This window comes from Helicoverpa zea, chromosome 25 (assembly GCF_022581195.2).
Source record: "Helicoverpa zea isolate HzStark_Cry1AcR chromosome 25, ilHelZeax1.1, whole genome shotgun sequence".
Lineage (NCBI taxonomy): Eukaryota > Metazoa > Arthropoda > Insecta > Lepidoptera > Noctuidae > Helicoverpa > Helicoverpa zea.
In genome coordinates, this window is record NC_061476.1 from 8,736,621 (window position 1) to 8,755,757 (window position 19,137).

Consider the following 19,137-nt stretch of genomic DNA (forward strand, 5'->3'; position numbering starts at 1 on the left):
CAGCTGATAGCTGTCAATTCTCAAGGGAAAATAGCATTTTTTGAACTAACAGAGAGGATTGTCAATTGCAAAAAACGTTCAGACTAGGGCTTTCAATACCGGTATTACGGGATCCCGTAATACCGTGATCACGGATATATTTTGGTATTTTTTCAATACCGGTATTGAGGAGCCAATACCGTGATTACGGTATTACAATCTATTATAATTTTAATTATTGTGGTTTGTTGTAATAAGTAGCAGGAAGTTGTATTAAATAAGATAAATAACAACGACTCGTAATCTTATTCTCACACTTCACACTTGTGTATTAAGCGCTAACTTTTATCTCCAGCATACCCGCCCGCTGATAGTTCTTCAGCAGGGTTTTGTCTCCCTTTTTGAAGAACAGAACGACAACACTCCTACTCCACGCCTCTGGAGTTCTCCCTTCAAACCGCCGCTCCCCCAGTACGGGCTTACCTCCTGTTTTTAATAGCTCTGTTGTAATGCCATCCTCGCCAGGGGCTTTTCCATTTTTGAGCTGTCTCAGAGCGATCTCGATTTCGCCACTGTTGACTTCTGGCAGGTCTTCGGTGAAATGGCGTGTTAATGTGGCTCTAGAATCCTCATTTCCGGGATAAGGTCGAGATGCATGCGATGCGCATAACCGGCCATAGAAATTTTCCACTTCCGAAAGGACTGCCGGCACCGAAGAAACGACTTCTCCACTTGTTGTGGTCAGCTTCGTCAAGTGGCTTCTTCCAAGAGATTGTACGAACACCTTTGACCCCCGATTCAGCTCAATTGCTCTTTCAATGGCAAGAATATTGGAGCACCGGAGGTCGCGTCGCACGTGCTTGTTGATCTCTTGGTTTAGAGCCCGCTTAGCTGACGAGGCGGGTTTTCACGTCGTTTCTTCATAAGCCCTTACGCTGCATGTTACAGAATCTCGAACCTTCTTCCATGAGCCTCCATATTTGTGGTTCTAGTTAACGTCTGTTGTGGTTTCCACGGCGGCAAATCGGTTCTCCAAATTTGACTGGAACGTTTCAGATCCTGTCATGGTTTGGAGCAGTGTTGGTCGGAGCCTGGCCTTCATCAGACGGAAACGTTCGGCCTTGAAGTTGATATTCAGAGAGCCTCGGACAAGTCGGTGATCGCTACCGGTGTTAAACCTATTGATCACGGAGACGTCTCTGACTATGTGCTTCTTGTTCGTCATGATGAAGTCAATCTCATTTTTAGTCATAGTGTCGGGACTATGATTCGACGCTTTTTGAAACGATTGTGATTGCGATAAAGGATTGTGTTTTAAAAGTTTTAATCGATCTAAAATTAAACTCCGATTTCGAATTAGACGAATTCGATTTGACAATATTAAAAAATGTTTACAACAGCCTTTCTGTAGTCAAAGTAACAATATTAGTTTGTAAACGGGATTCCAATTTACTAAAAGCGGATATTGCGCTAAAATTTATGTTGACGAAGTTAGATGGTCAAGACTTAAGCCAAAATCTTGCAAAAGCACTTCGAAGACGCATAAAGGAGCGACGACTTTTAATATCTGGAGTATTGCAATATTTGCATGACCGACAATACCGTGATCACGTGATCACGGTATTGAAATTTCTAATACCGGTATTGATACCGGAATTGAAAAAATCCGGTATTTGAAAGCCCTAGTTCAGACCAAACCTTCAAAATAACTGTCAGCCAGCCCTCAGGCCAAGTGAGGACCCACCCCTCACGAGAAACTGCATATTATCTTGGAAAACACCTAATTTTACGGGTCAATTAACAAAGTCTCATAACACTGAGGTTATCAAGTTTTTGGAGTTCGGATAGACAGTCGCTATCAGTAGGTAATTGTTACGTGAAATTTGTAAGAGGTGAATGACATTAACATTATGTCGAAGTATTTAACTGAATTATATTTAACTAATTTCCCTATTGATAGATTTTAATTTAATTTAACTACGACTTTGAATCGTAATTAAAACAGTTAGTAATAGATAAAATAGTCGACAAACGACGTGCTAATTTTAAATATAAATAAGAAAATAAACTGTAAATTACTTAAAGGAAAATAAATAAATAAAAACTGATAAGACAAGGAAATACATTTTCTTGCAAATAACAACAAAACTATAAAACAAAGTACTATCTAATGCCAATGACCTGGTAATTAACTTTCTTAAATTTTCTCCCACGAAAAACTAGAAGATACATAAATTATGCTATTTCTTTTCAGCTATTTTACTAGGAATTTTCTTTTCAGCTATTTTATACTAAGGAATTTTAACTTATTCCGTACGCAAATAGAGATTGATACATAATAATTAATTAAGTAATTAATAGTGTATGTAAAACAGTGAATAGTTGCGTATTCCATTTGACCTAATTACAAATTAAAGAGATAAAGTTTATTGTATAACATGATAGGTTTATATTCGTTACATATTAACGTCTGTATATAAACGATAACATATTTTATGACGAAGAGAAATTTTTGATGACTCTTGCATCATTTGATCCGATTTCTGGTATTCTTATTTTTTATTTATTGCGTAGTATTTTTTTTTTATAAATATACAAACAAAATGTAGCCTATTATACTATTTTATTGGCACAGTTTTTTTGTAATCTTTTCACTTCTTTCGGAGATTGCGACTTATGCATGTATACGATTTTTATTTTCGTATAATATAGCATTTTAATTTTAAATACTTATACGTATATAGTGAGTACATATTTGTTTGAAAATAAAAACCATTTTTTTTCACGGCACAACCGTACTTTAAAAAATTGAGTTTTCATATAGTTATAATTTTACGCAAAACGCAGTTCATTCGAAGCTTGCTAGTATTACTTATATGTTACTTATATGTTTAATGTCTTTGTTTGAAGTATAGCCGATAAGCTGATGGTCATCATGATAGTTAATTTTCTATTTCAATACCGACTTGTATTTGTGCACGTGACTATTGAAATCACTTCTATTTTTCTCCCAGTGTTATCAAGATATTAAGATTTTACTGAGATTCTTCCTTTCTTCTTTCCTTAAATATTTTTTTATTCATTGTTATTTTAGTTTAAGGATACATATATTTTTTCTGTAAATATTAATCATCAATAAAAAGCAATTAATTATTTACAACACTTGCCTCCCCACTCAGAGACATTTAATGGTTACTTAAGCCATTCCTTAGTGAAGGTTTTGTATGACATTCCGTCACTAAGGAGTGACTTAAGTAATCATTAAATGTATCTGAGTGGGGAGGTTAATACAATAATTAACGAGTTGTTTTTATATTTATCACAAGTTCTATAGCTGAAATAATTGCCGGCCCTGAATATTTTAACACCGTTGACACAAAAGAACAATAAAAAAAATCCCATTTCCCAGATAAAACAGGGTCGGGACGCCAATAAAAATAATGAATTTAGTAAGGCTCGCGAACTATGTTAATGAGTATTTTCTCTCACGCAAAATACACATAGTTTTCTTACAAAACTGATGTTTACTTCTCTTTCAGTTTATGTTATTCCTGTTTGACCGAGACAGTGAACAAGGTTATAAGCTCTTTAGACAAACATATGTTTTCTTATCTGAATGTGAGACGTCTGGGTTCGATTCCCAGATGAATATTGTTGGATAATACTAGTGACGGCTTGTCAAAGAAATCCTTCACTAAGGGATATCTTAAGTAAACATTTGAATGTCTCGGAGTGCGGGGGTAAATCCGTAGCTGTCATTTGAACATCTTTGGTAGTCGTTACGGGTAGTCCGAACCCAGAAAGACAAGCAATATAGGGTTGCCTACATAACTGGGTTCTGAAGAGGTCAGAAAGGCAGTCGTTTCGTGTAAAACACTGATACTTAGCTGCATCAGGGTAGACTCGAAGCCAACCCAAATATGGGAAAAAGGGTACCTAGACAGATAACGATTTTCTTGAGATGTGCTTGTCTAGACAAAGCCAAGAATGAGCAATGGTTCGTGTTTATGAGTAGGTTCTAAATAGTCACTTTACAAGTCCCTCTTGCGGATATTTTCTATGCTAACACTAGGCCATGTAAGTTTATATTTTCACTTGCATGTTGTTTGTAATTTCTGCCGCACTTAACATTTGCGGTGGCAAAACAGCAGTTAAATTAAATGGAAATAGCAAATAGTCTTTTTAGTGTTACAAGCGCTTTAGCGAGAATTTCTTGAAAGTTGACTAGAGATAGTTATTACAAAAAAAATGATTTGATATATTTGCATTAACGCTAGCGGATTTACCTATCAGGTTTTTCGCGTAAAAATAAACAATTGACAACTACCGGTACCTGCAACCACGCGACGCGACTTTATTACCGCGCAAAATGTGTCGCCCGTAGGAAAAACAAGCGTCTACGCGCGACAAAATCCGATAGTGTGAAAGTCCTGTCCACCATTTTTATCTCTGTTTATAGTCGAGAAAATAAAAAAAAAATATCTTAAATCAGTAGGTACTAGTGAGATCATGATAAACCATAATCATATCACGTTTAATATCTAAAAGTATTTATTTGCCAATTTGGACCGTAGCAAGGCGGAAGACGGACATTTGCAGCGGCGGTCATGAAACTCGCCAGAATCAGCGTTTATTACAAATAGAGCTATTTTAATGTTTTGTGTATAACCACTAAATACGTGGCGAATACAGAAATGTTGTATTAAGTATGTTCTGAAGTATGTAGTTTAATCAGACACTTAATTTGACCTGGGGCCTGATTCTCCTAAGTTAATAATGTCAAAATCGAATAGAAATCGAATCGCAATATGATCGTAATAGCAGTTTTAACCATATCGGGCATTCTGCTACTAATAAAAGACCAATCGTATTCGATTGACATTTGATTGGTGTGCGATTGGTCTTCTATTTTGATGATTTTGGTCTATACGGTAGTTTGCTGTCCAATCATTTTGCAATCGTTAATCATTTGCAGACAAAATGATTCATTATTGAATGACAGAAAAGGATAAAAACGTTTATTTCAAAGAAAAAATAGCGGAATGCCACATACGCTTCAATCGTAATCGAGTCGGGATTGGATCTCAGTCGAATCGAGTCGAACGTCAATCGAAGGTCGCTTAAGCAAAATTAGGAGAATCGGGCCCCTGTAAGTCTGATGAACGATGTCTGAGGAATTTTCTCGGCGGCTTACTAAATTCGTTATCCCTTAAAAATATAAATATCACGGACAAAAGTATTCAGAAACCTGCGTTTAAGTAACTCAGATACTTATACCTCATCAACTTTATTAATAAACACATGTTAACTTGAAGTATTCCAAGTCACAATGTCTACATCTTCTCAAATTAAAAAACTCCGTACAAAAGTGTAAGTTTACACAGCTTTTTACTAACAAAGATTTTCGTGACATTCATCAAAAATATATTTGTTTAAAAACACAAACTCTCCACAGCTGATTCTACGTAAACAATACTACGAGTATATGAAAGAATTCATCAGTTCGCGTAAATTGGCAACTTACCAAACACACAAGGTTATGTCGGTTACACGAGACTACAGAGTAGCAAACTGCAGACTAAAAAGTCGGCAGATAGTTGCCCCGATAGTGGGGCTGCAGGATTGCTCGAAAGAGTTACCGCGGCCCTGGTACATAAAAGGCCTACCAAGGAACGTGGTGGTTTTTAGGCAGTAAGAGTCTGACACTGCCTTACTACTTACCCGCAGCGGGAGGAGTCATTTGACAATTTCCTATTAAAATAAAAATAAAAACTACCCGATTATTGGTAAAAATGCTTATAAAGGAAATCTAGACTCCAATAAAAAATTTCAGTCATTTTGACACCGCCTAAATAACTGATCTTTGTAATGTGCGTACTATTGGCGTACTACAACACATCTTCATACTGATTTATGAGCCCAAACAAATTATCGGCCGACTAAAAGTTTCTAGTGTGCTCGAGAGCCCATTGAGACTAAACACATGTTTTGATGGATATCATGTGTAGGAAGGTCGCAATAGACGTTATTTAAAGAACTTTTATAGCGACTTTCGTAAGAAGAGAAAGCTCAAAAGTCTGGTCGACGAGGCTTCTTTTAAATCTTGATCGACAGGAGACATTTTTAGAAACGAAGAAAAACAGAAACATTGGTACTCTGCATTTGTAACCTAGCCTATACTAATATAATTAATTTCAACATTTTTTGTTTCTTTTTTTATACCCTAAACGGTCCGAAACTACTGAACCGAAGAATTCTTTCACTTTCACAAAACTACACTCTTCCTGAGTATCATAGGCTGTATTTTATCAAGATACGGACTGTAGTTCCCACGGGACACGACGGAAACCGCGGGAAAACGGCTAGTTATTCATAATGAAACTTCGTGAAAATTCCTTAGCAACGTATTCATAAGGTTAATTTAATGAATATGATTACTGCCTATTTATAAACTAACCGGTATTTATTTAAAGTTTTTACCGTTGTTGTTACTGACTCTATAAATAACGAATTAAATTCCAAAGGTTTGCAAAAAAAACAGACAGTTAAAAGCTATGTTAATCGTCTGAATAATGTCATATTAATTTATTTGCGTAGAAGTTACGTAAAACTTAGAGGAAAAAGTAACTTGTTGGGTCCAGTTACATCAGTCAAGTTTTGCAACCTACTAATCATAATTACTTGTAAGGCTAGTAAATTAAGTAATTTTTGAACAGTCATTAAGTATATTTTCATTTAGTTAATATTCTAAGTAAGCGTATAAAAAGGGCAATGAACTCATATTTTTCTTAAAAGGACCTTGTGTAGATACTTTAACTGTCATCTTATATCTGATAAATGTCGCGATACTACGAGAAATACATACATACCTACTCACTCAAAGTTATCGGTCAGTGATTTAAGTAAAAACTGCACTTTAGCCAGTTTGCGTAGTAAGTAAGAATTTAGTTTTTGTTCGCATTAAAATTACTATTATTCTAAACACAGTTATACTATTATTCTAAATACAGAATAACATAACTTATAATGTATTTTGGTGAATAAAGATAGGTTTGATATGGTACCTTTTTTCATTTTCTAGATTTTTTTTCAAATCAGTATAAATCGTTTATATTAAACTACAAATCGCTAACCACGTTTGAAAACCAAACAAACGTAAACACTAAAATTAGTAAGTAAGTAGTAGTAGTAAACACCAAAATAACTTTACGATGGAATTACTAAGTTTGTATCTCAAACAGGTATTCCTAGTACAACTAGCATTTAACTAGAGTTAACTGGTTCCGTATATAACTAACTGTAGAGGTATATAAAGTGCTCAGTTTATTTAACCACTTCTGGTTTGACTGGATACCGTCGGGAAAGGCTATAAAATGTTAATTTTAGCTAAATATAGGGTTTACCGATGTTTTTAGTGATGGATCTTGATTTATAATTATTTATGTTAAATTGATTTATTGGAAAGCTACAGGCTACAGTACCTACTTATACTCGGGTGATGTGACATAGGCTATGTTTTATCCGGATACCTACAAGAAGGAAGGCGAGGATAAAACCACGCGAAACTGCTAGTTAAACAATAAACCACTGAATATAAAATATTAAAAATGTAAGACTTAAAATTTGTAGTTTTTAGGTTCTACGCTATGCATTTGACACTACTACCCGTAATATGATGAAGTATCTAACGTTAAAAATAATCGACCTATGTGCAATACTTATGAAACTTGAATCATTAACGATTATTACCAAATAATATAAACAAGTGACCTATATTCTTGGAAACAGGAAAATAAATAATTATTGTCATTCGAAATTACCAGAAAACGCCCACCATGACACATCGGGTCATCAGTCACTGCATATATTTATAATTATTCGTTTTAAATAAACTTTCCTCTTCTTAGCTACAATAAAACTGTCATCGAAATCATTCCTCCAAAATATTTTGTGCAGTTAAGAGGGTTTTTTGTACTGACTGTTCATATGGAAGTATACCGGTATACCCTTATAAAAAAGAATGAACTATCTTTTTTAATCGTTTTTTTTTTAATAGTTCATTCTTTTTGCTATTAACTGATCACAGAACCGGGCTACCGAACAAAGATTGACAAAAAAAATGTCTAGCTAGGTTATAAAATATCTAACCAAAAAAAGCAAATCAATTATACAAGTTTATTTTTAACCGTCGATCGAACTTCAACTTACTCTTGTTTCCGGAGCGGGGAAACTATTGAAATTACTAAGTATTACTACTAAGGAATTTCGGGAGACAAATTAAAAGCGTGTTACCGATTCTGAGGTACTTTTAATTGTAAAAAAACTAATCTACTGTCTGACCCATCTCGGCGCGACATCTCCGGTGGGGCGACTTATCTACCTAAGTTCTTAAAATTATAGTCAGCACATTATACATGTGTGCGTACAGACTTAATCTAGGGCCGAAGGCTGGGTGGTCACCATAGCTCCTCCGACCTTAAGAGGAAAATTATCGGGAGAATCGATTTTAGATTGGTTCCGATAATTTTTCTTGAAACACGTGTATTTCAGCAATTTGAGCCGAACAACATAAACGGAAAATACAAAAATACTTAAAATAACTAAACCTAAGGTCACGTACACCAAGGACGCACTGAAGCTACTGTCCCTTTTATCAAAAACACTTTCGATCACTTCACTATGTTTTAACGAATACGCCATATATTTCACTTCGTCTAGATTTATGCCCTTCATATCAAGTGCACGTGTACTGGATAGCTGTGCGTTAGTGCGTAACTGAGGTAAGGCGATGATTGGTACTCTTTTCACCACATCGGACTCTATGAAGATACGATGATTAATGTGTATGCCATGAATCTCCACCTCACAGGGTTCTTCGATGGTCATCAGGTAAGTACCAAATACCAATTGTCTACTGGTCTCATCCTTGCATCGTTCTGTTAGTGTGGTCTTCTCTTCACTATACAGGATCCAGTTGTTGTTAGCGACTTGTTGGACTCTGACCTGTTCGATTTCTATTGGATGTTGTTTGCAAAGGGTAAGGTCGTTTTCGAAATTCATAAGCTGTTCGACACAGGTAAGTTCATAGAAGGGGATCCTGTTGTCTGCAGTGCAGAGGAAGCGAGCACCGGCAGAGAATGGTCTACACGGTATTGCGATTGGTGAGTATCTATTTTCTTTCGCCAATAGGTAAGGGTATTTGGGGAAAATAGCTAGGGTCTTATTTTCGGTGTCATGGAAAATTGGTAGGGAGTAAATCTTATAATAGTTATAAGTAACATTATCGGTAAGTGGTATCTCCATTATAAACGTTATTTGATTACTTTTAATAAATGATTTAACACATATAATCTCTTCTATTTTTAACAAGTTCGCTTCGGCGGGAGGATATATTAAGCTTTCATATTCGGATATTAATTTAAGATGATATAAAAGTTCTGAAGAATTAACAATTGATTGATGTAAAATAGAGACTCTGCTTAATGCAAGTGCAGTTTCGATTTCACTTAATCTAATAAATATAGTACGAAAGTTACTCATGAAAACATTGAACAACCCAGTTAAGTACGTCAGAAAAATCCAACTATTTTGCTGAGCAGTTAAATCTTTAATTAATGTTTCAATTTTAGTTAACCTGTTATGGAAGTTAATTGTATTCTGTTCAATAGTTTCAGTGGCATTAATAAAACTGTCAAACATTTTAGAGACCAATGTTAACCTTTTAGATATAGTGATTTGACCTTGATTCAATTTAGAAATGAGATTATCATACTTCAACGCATCATCATGATCCAAATTACCGGTAACAATTTTTATAATAGAGCCCAGTGGATTAATGAGTCCTCGTTTAGATCGTTTGGATGGTATAAGCTGTTGGTATTTTTCTACAGTTAAATCACGTATGGAATCTGTATGCATTTTAATAGTCATAATTTCTTGTGAGTATGATGCATTCCAATCAATTAAATTACAAAGCGCTTGATAGTTGGTAGAGATGTAGTTAAGGTCAGTATAAATTTGATCTAGGCTGATGATCTTTACAATAGTCCACTGATCAGTTTGGAAATATGCATGACCTTGTTTCACCGGTAAAACTCCTGGATTACCTTCAAGATTTTGCAGATGAAGGGCCAGCGACAGCATCGTGACTGTCATCAATAATATGCCGCACCTGTGGAGGACGTTTTATATTTTTAATAGGAATTTTGGTATCCCTTTCTCCTATTTTTATAGGTAAAATATTTTTATCTGCTTTGCCTGTTACTACAGCTTTTATATATCGGGGCTTATCCTTACTTTTACGCTTATTTATGTCTTTACCGAAAACAATTTCTCCTTTTTTAAACTTTATTTCACCTTCACCACCCTTACTCTCTCTATTCTTTTCTTTAATATTAACCATTTTGTCTGCTAAGTGTTCGTATAATGTTTTTATTCTTTTTGCATGATCTTTTACTAATTTTTGGAAATAACGTTTTTCTAATTCTATGCTAAACGGACTGCTTGAGTCGGTATGTCCGAAGACAACTTCAAATGGTGCAAGTTCAGTGACTGAGTGAATAGTGTGATTGTATGCCAGAACAGAATAAGTCATAACCGAAGCCGCATCAGTACATTGTTTTTCGTATTTGGCCAGTCTGTAAATTTCTATTATAGTGGAGTGGAACCTCTCAATAAGACCCATTGAATTGGGGTTATTAGGGGTTCCAATGTGGAAATCAATTTTATGTAAATTCAAAAATTCCTTAATTAGTTCATTATTAAATTCGGTTCCGGGGTCTGAGCTTATTCTTCTGGGTGTACCGTAATACGAAAAATATTTCATCAGTGCTCTAGTTACTTCGGGAGTTGATTTTCCCTGAGTTTCGATTGCCTGACCTAATTTGCTAAATGCGTCAATTATAGTTAAATAAGTTTTACCTTCTATACTAAAAAGATCTATAAATAGCTCTTGAAAAGGCGCGTCTTGGGTTTGTGTTAGTTGTAATATAGGTTTGATGGGTTTCCTATCATATTTCATTCTACGGCACCCATCGCAACTGTTTATGACTGCTGTTACAGTTTCCTGCATTCTATTCCAATAATAATTTCTACGGAGCCTAACTAGCGTTTCTTTTATGCCTCTATGACAGGTCTTTCCTTCATGGTGTTTAAGTATAAGTGCCTTTTGCTCTCCTTCATCTTCTACAAAAATAACTCTTTCTGTACATTCAAATAGGTTAATAGTTCCCTTTCTGAATAGTTCAATTATTATATTGCTAAATAGTTTCCGATGTTCATTCTCCTCAAAATAAATGAAATATTTTAATTTTGGCTGTATGTATTCCTTTAAAAAGTCCTTTACTAATTGCGGATTATCTTTTGGCAGGAAAACTTCTAATATCTTTTGTTTGTCACGTGACAGGTTCTTAACATGCATTTGATTTTTAAACCATGAAAATATTAAGATTTGATTCGGCTTGGTGTCGATCGCCTCATGTAAAATAGGTATACCGGTTGATTCTAATTCTACAGCGGAATGAACGGTTTCGTTCGACTTACTGGACACTGATCGTATTGGATACTCATTTGTATCGTAGTGAACTTCTCTAATATTGTCGGAAAAATCTATAGGACTACAGGTCATAGTTCGACTAGAATCAGATATCGTTACTGTTGATGAACCTTTACTATCTGCACATTCATTTAGATTTTTATCTTCCTTCTCATCAATATTAACTGCTAGAGACTGATTTTCGTCGTCTGTGAGTAAGGCATTGATTTTTATTCTGGACAGAGCGTCTGCATTTGTATTTTGTTTGCCGTTTTTGTGAATTAAATCAAAGTCGTAATCTTGCAAACGTAACCGCCAACGTGTGAGTTTGCTACTAGGGTCTTTAAGAGATTGGAGCCAAGTTAAGGGACGGTGGTCAGTATATATATAGAATTTTCTACCGTACAGATAGGGCCTAAAATGCTTTACTGCCCACACTATAGCGAGCAGTTCACGTTCGATGGTACTATAACGTGATTCTGTATCACTGAGGGTACGACTAGCATACGCAATGGGCTTGTCACTGCCAATCTGTCCTTGTGACAGCACAGCGCCTAGAGCGACATTGGATGCGTCGGTCGTCAGTATAAATGTTTTGTCATAGTCAGGGTATTGTAACAGTGGGGCATGTGTCAGGAGTTCCTTGCATTTGTTAAATGCGTCTATGTATTTCTGGTCAATAACAATTTTGTTGCGCTTTTTTAAGCAGGCTGTCAATGGTTGAGTAATTTTTGCAAAATCTTTTATAAAACGTCTGTAGTAACCTACAAGTCCAAGAAAGCTCTTAATCTCTGTCGTTGTCTTTGGTAACGGGTAATTCAATACAGCGTTTATTTTGTCGTCATTAGGCTTTAGCCCGTCTTTAGTTATAGTGTGTCCAAGGTAGAGCACTTCTTTGCGTAAAAATTCAGATTTGTCTAATTGAATTTTCATGTTAGTTGTTCTAAGTCGGTCAAATACAATTCTTAATTTATTTATCATTTCGTCAAGGCTATTTCCGTAAATTATTATGTCATCCAAGTATACCATGCAGTGGAGTCCTTGCAGACCACGCAAAATATTATCCATGGTCCGTTGGAAGGTAGCAGGAGCGGTTTTAAGTCCAAACGGCATTCTGAGAAACTCAAAATGGCCATTTTGCGTCGAAAAAGCTGTCTTCTGTCTATCCTTCTCTTCTACTTCTATTTGGTGGTAGCCGCTTGCTAGATCCAATGTGGTGAAGTACACACTCTTTCCTAGTTTGTCGAAAAGGTCATTAATATTAGGTAGGGGGTATTTGTCGTCTATGGTTATGTCATTCAGTCGTCTGTAGTCTATTACCATCCTGTATTTAATTTCACCAGACGCATCCTTCTTTTTAGGGACAAGGTGAACTGGAGCACTCCAAGGGGAATGAGATTCTTGTATAACATTTTCATGAAGTAATTTTTCTACCTGATTATTTATTTCGTTTTGGATGAAAGGTGCCTGTCTATAGGGTTTAATGTATATAGGATCTTCATTTTTGGTACGTATGTGATGTTTAACCTGATTAGTAAACGTAAGGGGGATTTGGTCACAGTAGAATATGTCCTTATATTCCCTACAAAGTGCATAAATTTTCTCACGTTCTTCGCCATTGGTATGATCGAGTCTTAATTTATCTAAATTTTCTTCAAGTAATTTGTCAATTTCTAGAGGAGTATTGGTCGTAGTAAAATTAATGTTGTATTCTGTATTTTCATATGGCGTTACTGTGAAAGGTTGGCAAATAGTCAGTTGTTTTGGGCAATCTGAAGTGTTTTGAATTACTGTAAATGCGTATCCACTATCACAGTTTACTAAAGCACTAGGCATTCGTAGTCCATTTCGAAATTCTTGGTAGTCAAGAATAGCGTCACCTGAATATTGATCTACTGGCAATTTAAATCGTTGTTCTGAACGTGGCTGTACAGTAATTTTATAATTTAAATTATTATTGATTATTGGAATACAAGTGGAATTCGTTTTTAAGATTCGTTCTTTTAGATCAATAATTGCACCTAATTGCTGTAAAAGGTCGTTACCTATAAGCCCGTCATACCGTGGATCTACTTCGTATACATAGAACTTATGCCAATCGTCACTAACAAAGGTAGGTAGAAGAGGAATTTCTATTACTTCATTATGTCTACTAGTAGCATGAGTACTAACCACCTGAAAATTTTCATTACGTATATAGTCGTAAAAATACTCATATGCTTTTGTAGGACTAATGAACGATCTCATACTACCAGTATCTATCATCATTTTTGCGTCTATCTCTTCTACATAAATATACGGTAGCTCTAAATTAGAGTCAAAATTTAATTCTAAGATTTCTTGTCCGTCGAGGCACTCTCCTGAAAATCCAGTGCCTGAATTTCATTTTCTGATTGTAATTCATAGTCAACATGAGTCTCGTCATGATAATTAATTTCATTTGAGTCACCATAATAGTCATCGTCATAGTTAGAGTAATAGTTATTGTAATAAGGCTCATAGTCGTCAGCAGACAATTCATTTAAATTGAAACCTTGTGGTACATTCGATTTAGGTTGGGCTGTTCGCATAGACACATCAGTAGTTTGCGTTTGAGGTTTTAGTATTTGTGGGGTATTAGAATTATTGGGGGATTTGTAACCAAACTGCTGAGGTTGCAACGGTTTATAGCCAAACTGTGGCGGTGGCCTGTATCCTAATTGTTGGGGTGGCCTGTACCCAAATGGTTGAGGTGGCCTATACCCGAATTGTTGAGGTGGCCTGTACCCGAATTGTTGGGGTGGCCTGTACCCAAATTGTTGAGATTGGGGTAAGTACCCAGGCTTGGGGCGTGATGTTAATGCATTTGGTAATTGACCTTGGGGCTGATTGAATTTATTCTGTGGAATACCGAAATTAAATTTAGGTGTGGTAATATTATTTGGCAATAAAGGTTTGTATCCCGCTGGCGTCATTACCAATTTTGATCCGAAACTGCTAGATTGACCGTAAATGCGATTCCTAGTATTATACTGCTCTAAGAAATTAACTTCCTCAAGTACTATACTCAAGGCCGCTTCTAAACTAGAGGGTGCCTTAAGCCTTACAATACGAACCATATTCTCTGGGAGATTGTATAAGAACACATTCAAGGCCGTATTGTTATAAATAATTGTCTTTGCACTCTTCAAATCAGTATCCTCAATCATGTTGACCTTGGACATCAATAATGATCGAACACTTTGGATTCTATTACAAAATTCTAAATAACTTTCACCGGATTTAATTTTTAAGGATTCTAATTCGATATTAATGCACGCTTCGCTACGCGGGTCTCCAAAATGTTGAATAAGTAGATCTTTAAAAGCAGACCATGTCACAATATCTTCACGTTCTGATAAGAGCGCTGCGGCGTCATCTCTCAATCGACTAGTTAAAACATTATAAACGTAAAGATTTTGTTCGTGGCTACCCTTATATCGGTCAAGGACATACTGACACTTTCGCAAATAAAGATTTAACTGTCTTTTATCACCATTATACAAAGGTATTAATTGAATAATTTCTTTGGGTATTTGTTCAATAGTCACTGAAGTCATCATGTTCACAGAGTAGAGAACGGAACAGATAAAACAATTCGTGAGAGTACAATTGACTATGCTATGAAACACACAAGATAACACAATTCAAACATAACACACGTAAATCAGAAAATAATTAGACGCAAAATGTATGTAATAGTTTAGGTAATAAAATTAAAAATATTAATGTATAAAATATATATTTTTTTTTATATTAGGTGTAGAATTACATACACTTTACTTATTACTTTTAATAAAACACATTTATAAAAATATCAATGCAAAGAATACACTTGAGATAACAATTAATTGGCGTCTCTGAAAGTTTAACTACTCTATGTCGGTTCTATTTATAGAACACAATGAGATAAGCCAATAATCTAAATGAACACGTTATAATGAGAGAGGTTTAATCTCAAAATAATGTAGGTATTAAGTATTGGGGGATAGAGGAACATGGATTGGCGAAAAAATCACTCACCAGCCAGCTGCTACTCTCATCCTTGGTATTCCTTTGTTTGCCCACACGCACCAAGAGTAATTTATTTGGTTCGTCGGATTTCACTCGTCCTTAAATTCCCACAGCTATCGTGCAGCTCGTCCTCGAGACACGCGACGAATTTAAAACCGCGAAGAATTTAGGAATATAACAGCGAAATCCTACCGGCTGCGCCACTCTTGTTTCCGGAGCGGGGAAACTATTGAAATTACTAAGTATTACTACTAAGGAATTTCGGGAGACAAATTAAAAGCGTGTTACCGATTCTGAGGTACTTTTAATTGTAAAAAAACTAATCTACTGTCTGACCCATCTCGGCGCGACATCTCCGGTGGGGCGACTTATCTACCTAAGTTCTTAAAATTATAGTCAGCACATTATACATGTGTGCGTACAGACTTAATCTAGGGCCGAAGGCTGGGTGGTCACCATAGCTACTTTGTAACTAACTGGTACCGAGACGGCGTGGTACAAACTTATTTACATAATCATATACAACGACATTTGAAAGTAGGTACATAATATTTATTAGTTACTCCTAAAACTTACTGCAGGTAAAAAAATATTCTTCTTATCGAGTGAGCTGCAGGTTTAATTAATCACCTAGCAAGCCCTGGTATCAGAGTTTTCTGAAATCCGCCTGATTACCTCTGACGTGGAATTGTAACAACGACTGCTACTGAGTTGTATTCAAGGATGCCGCGGGGATGTAACACCGACAACTACCAGACTCCGGGCTGCTTTGTGAAAGCTTCTAAAACAAATAAAATGATTTCGGCCCGTCCCGGGAATCAAACCCGAGACCTCGTGCACTGCAGTCGCACTACGCTACAACTAGATCAACGAGGTAGTTAAAACATTAAACTTTACTCTTTAACAAATAAGTCAGGTTTAACGTTATCGCAAGTCTAAATCTAACTGTTTCTAGTAATATGTGCGCTACATTTAAATATGGTAAAACAAACGTATAGAATAATAATTAGCTTGGTTTAATCTGATGGGAGTTCTCTTTAGTGATGACAGTTATTTTGATCTCGTTTTTTCTTTAATTACCTACATATATTTTAATATTGTTATTGTTTTTTTTTTATATAGAGTCAATTTTCATCATCATAAGGCAAAACATAAGTTGATACTACTTATTATAACACCTATGCTTTGTACCATGTTTTACAACACATTAAAAACCATTAGGTACTTTATATTATAAATGCGTAAGAGATCAACTTTGTGTGTTCTTTTTTACGCTTTCACTGTAAAACAACTGAATCTACGAGTATTTAGAAAATGGAGAACCAAATGACTGGCTGAGATGTTATAGCGACCCTAAAGACAGTGAAATTCTATATTATTCTCCTTATTTCTGAAAATGGTTTTCTCTACATATTACACTATACACTATAGAAATATTTATCTGTCATCCAAAAGTGATTAATTATTAGGCAATTAGTAAAAAATGAAAATCATTCGTCTCCATCGTTGGTTGACTCAACAATTAATTTTGCGATGTTCTAACTACTTAACTGATTATATATTTGACCATGAAGTACAATAATCTTTTTGAGTATCTAATTAAGACGAAATAAAGACTATATGAACGAAAAAAGCTATCGGCCAACAAAAACATTCAAGTGTGCAATAAAGATCGAATAACACGCATTTTTCATAAATTCTGTTCCGATAATTATTTTCTGAGTAATAAATCATTTAAATGCACTGAAAAAACTACGGGTTATAATATATGTAACTGGGTCAAATTCCTAGAAGAGATAAGAAAATCATTTTTCTTGTCATGAGTATAATCAATAATTAAGAAATACCTACTGAAAAGATAGCAGACACTCTTAACTAGTATGATTACACGGGTCAGAAACATTTATAATATAAACGAATATCTAAAATGGTTATAACGGACTTTATCTTCTCAATAGCATTTTTCTAAGGATTTTACTTACTTCGGTTACTTTATCTGAATATTTCTATAAATCACGGGCTTTATGTACTAACTAAGTATGCAGTAGGGATACTCCGTTTGTTGCGCTCCTATAAATATTTCTGTAAAATAAACCATGCATATTGCGGCTTAAACTCCTTAACAAAAAAATTACCATAAATACCTTCTAGAAATTCTATTCATTTCCCACGGTTATAAAAAAAAAATTAAAAACAAAATACCTACATTTAAGTAGATTAGGCCTATGCTTAACATTTTAATTGCTGGTTTTGCCCAAAGGGCAAAAGTTTACCTATAACACAGACACACCCACATTCCACAAGTTGTGTTTATCTAAATGTCTTGTAATAAACTATCATCATCAGTTAATAAAATCCTTGTTCATTAATTATTATTATTTCGTCTCTTATCAGTAGTATCCCAGAGCGAAGAATTCTACTGATAGTTTAAAACCATCTCCTGTCATTGAACATCTTTGGCAGTCGTTACGGATAATCAGAAGCCAGTAAGTCTGACGACCAGTCTTACCTAGGGTTATTGGGTTGAGGAGGTCAAATACAGTCGCTCCTTGTAAAACACTGGTACTCAGCTGCATCCCTTTGGACTGGTAGCCGACCCCAACACAGTTGGGAAAAGGCTCGGTAGATGATGAGTTTAAAGCCTTTTCTCCGTTCCGCTCCGCTTTGGTGTAATCTGGGCCAATGCTGCTATTAAATTCTACGACTCTATCAAAAGTAAACTAAGTCTAGTTTAGTTTTGCTTAACTGCAGATCAACAAATAAATCAATCAGTGTACTTTAAACACGAGCCAAACATCCTCGGATAACAGTCACGAGGGCATATACTATCAGGTACTAGACGTCACATGATCACTCAGGAATGACCTCAAAGCCTTATCTAAGTTCAATTACTATAAAGCTAGTTATGACATCAGTTACTGCGATTTGTTCAACGGGTGTGTCTACATTCCTATCTCTATGATACTTTTATTATTATTTAACTTTTTGGTAAGAATAATCTGGCAGGTTAAGTAATTAATTATAATAAGCTTTAGAGTACATAACAAACTTTTAGGCGACCGATAGTTTTTTGAAGTCACAGATCAGTATGAAGTTTGAATTGAATTGAATTGAATCAGTTTGAATTGTAGTCCGCACATTACAAAGGTAAGGATATAGATCGACGAAAAACTTTGATAATAGATTTTCTTTAAAAACATTGTTTACCATCCATCGGGTCAACTGTCGGAAGGCTGTTTAGTCTGCAGTGTCCGGGTACTTTAATAGAATGAATTTTCAATAGCAAGACAATTCGATAAATACAACGCGCCATCTCTATTTCTTGTTGCGTTTCATCATATTAAACTTATCTTAATAAATTGACACTAACAAATGCCTAAGTAAACGTGTAGGAATAACAAAGCGTGGTCTCAAACAAAACATGCAGTTAACCTTTTATTGCATAAGACACGCCATCCATTGTTTCACGGTAATTATTCCATAAAGAAGATTTACACGTATTTACTATAAAAGTTTCCGATGGTGGAAAAACAACTAAGGAAATATTAGTGATAACAACATAGGTAAAAAAAAAAAATACCTACTTAAAAACT

General features: G+C 35.2%; 1 protein-coding gene and 1 pseudogene across 1 annotated transcript; both read right to left on the reverse strand.

The window, feature by feature from the left end:
• Window positions 1-280: 280 nt before the first annotated feature.
• Window positions 281-5,719, reverse strand: LOC124642710 (annotated as a pseudogene).
• Window positions 5,720-8,274: 2,555 nt separating this feature from the next.
• LOC124642719 lies at window positions 8,275-16,002 on the reverse strand. The gene is made up of 2 exons (XM_047181323.1): window positions 15,554-16,002; window positions 8,275-10,150 (listed from the first exon to the last, which is right to left on the reverse strand). Exons 1-2 carry the CDS (start codon window positions 15,571-15,573, stop codon window positions 8,410-8,412), a joined length of 1,761 nt encoding a protein of 586 aa, XP_047037279.1. The 5' UTR covers window positions 15,574-16,002; the 3' UTR covers window positions 8,275-8,409.
• Window positions 16,003-19,137: the final 3,135 nt, after the last annotated feature.

Bases quoted from the DNA above. Each gene is read 5' to 3' on its own strand.
- LOC124642719 (XM_047181323.1), bottom strand. From the start codon at position 15,573: ATGAGAGTAGCAGCTGGCTG. The intron at 10,151-15,553 runs GTGAGTGATTTT...CGTCCTCCACAG, and splicing joins ATGAGAGTAGCAGCTGGCTG to GTGCGGCATATTATTGATGA.